A 1,709-nucleotide genomic window follows, 5' to 3' on the forward strand; every position below is an offset into this window, starting at 1 on the left:
TTGTCATTACATTATACTCCATTGACAGTATGAGGTATGGAAACCAGTTGAGAGGAACAGGATGAGTATAGCTGAGCTATGGATTGGATTTCTGAAGTATATGATATCAGTAATTAATTGATTAATTAATTAATTATTTGATTGACAGATATTATGCTATGGATTTTGATTGGTCGACTGATGTGGTAACAATTAAACAATTGGACAAGTTAACAAAGTTTAAGAAATGGTGGACATCAAAGCACATGGGAATTGAAGATCCTTTTAACTTGGAGCATAACCTTGGACAGGCTGTATCTAGCAGAAGTATTAATGATTATAATAACTAACTAATATTATCCATTTATTGCAGTGAGGACTTACATGTTGATGAGGTTTCAAAGAGCTTACAAACATCACACAAAACCCAAGCACTGGAAGCACCTGGTACATATGTGTCATTATTAAGTGTCATTATTATTATCATTAATTATTTTAGGATGAATTAATTAATGAATTTGTATTATGTGGTAAATTTAAAGCTCCCAAGTTTTTGATTTGTGATAAGTGCAACTCCAGAGGACACAGAGCAGAGTCTTGTAGTACCACCAGTAAGAACAGCATACACCATCACTTTATCATAATGTATGTATGTATATTGTGTACTGTATAATGTACACATATTTGTATTTGTCTTGTGTTTGTAGGTACAGGAGGAGAGAAAGGGAAGGAGAGAAATAATAAACAACACCAGCAGCAGCAGCAGCAACACCAACAGCAGAAACAGGAATTGAAAGAGGAACATGAAGATAAACAGGAACCAGAGGATGCAGTTATGAGAGGAGGAGGGAGAGGGAGAGACAGGGGGATAGGAAGGAGAGGGAGAGAAAGGAAGCATGGTGATGACCCAGGTCAGTATATTATGAGTAAACTAATATGATGAGTCTTGTATACTATACAGAAAGAAATGATGCATTAAAACGTGTATTGGCTAGTACAAGGAATGGCTCTATTGAAGAATTGAAGAGATTGAAGCAACGTTTAAGACCATTGGTCTATGATAAATGCAGAAATGGAACCATACAGCACAAGATTGAACTGTCTGTTGTTAACGAACTACTCAAGAAACATGAAGCCACACCTACTGGAGGAACCACACCCACTGGAGGAACCACACCCATTGCTAGAACCACACCTACTGGAGGAGCTACACCCACCAGTGCTAGTGCTGGTTTCATTCCAGTACCAGTTTCAGCAGTTTATTCGTCTCATTCCCTTGGTGTATTACCGTACAATGTCAGACCTCCTCCTTTACTAGCCACACCCCCTCCAACTGACACACCTTCAAGACTACATTTACTCTCCACTCGTCCGTACAAACATTGAAAATATTTATTATTGCTGTTGTTAATTATTTTTGTTATTTAGAAAAACAAATTATTATTTGAACTGAAGGTGAAGCCGTGCAAAGGTGTAGATATATAGACTGACCACATACACTATCAGCAGCCCTTGCAGCCTTCCCTCACTACTGTAGCACCTTCAGCCCTGACTATCATTACCTGTTGACTACTGCTAATCACTGACTGCTTTAGTCTCTACCTCAACTGTATATACTGCTGATTACTGTCTGTTAGGAACTGCTTTAGTCTCTTCTGTTTTTGGAAGTGTACTATAAGGAAGACTGGACAACATGTTCTTGTTCATTTCAGTTTGTATTATTACAATAT

General features: G+C 37.7%; 1 protein-coding gene across 1 annotated transcript; it reads left to right on the plus strand.

The window, feature by feature from the left end:
* Positions 1 to 11: 11 nt before the first annotated feature.
* LOC109592323 (terminal uridylyltransferase 7-like) lies at positions 12 to 1,627 on the plus strand. The gene is made up of 6 exons (XM_020007800.1): positions 12 to 96; positions 149 to 306; positions 353 to 426; positions 479 to 590; positions 687 to 890; positions 941 to 1,627. The coding sequence occupies exons 1-6, from the start codon at positions 62 to 64 to the stop codon at positions 1,363 to 1,365; spliced, it is 1,008 nt and encodes a 335-aa protein (XP_019863359.1). The 5' UTR covers positions 12 to 61; the 3' UTR covers positions 1,366 to 1,627.
* Positions 1,628 to 1,709: the final 82 nt, after the last annotated feature.

This window comes from Amphimedon queenslandica, unplaced genomic scaffold (assembly GCF_000090795.2).
Source record: "Amphimedon queenslandica unplaced genomic scaffold, v1.1 AMPQUscaffold_5612_Cont22421, whole genome shotgun sequence".
Taxonomy (NCBI): Eukaryota; Metazoa; Porifera; class Demospongiae; order Haplosclerida; family Niphatidae; genus Amphimedon; species Amphimedon queenslandica.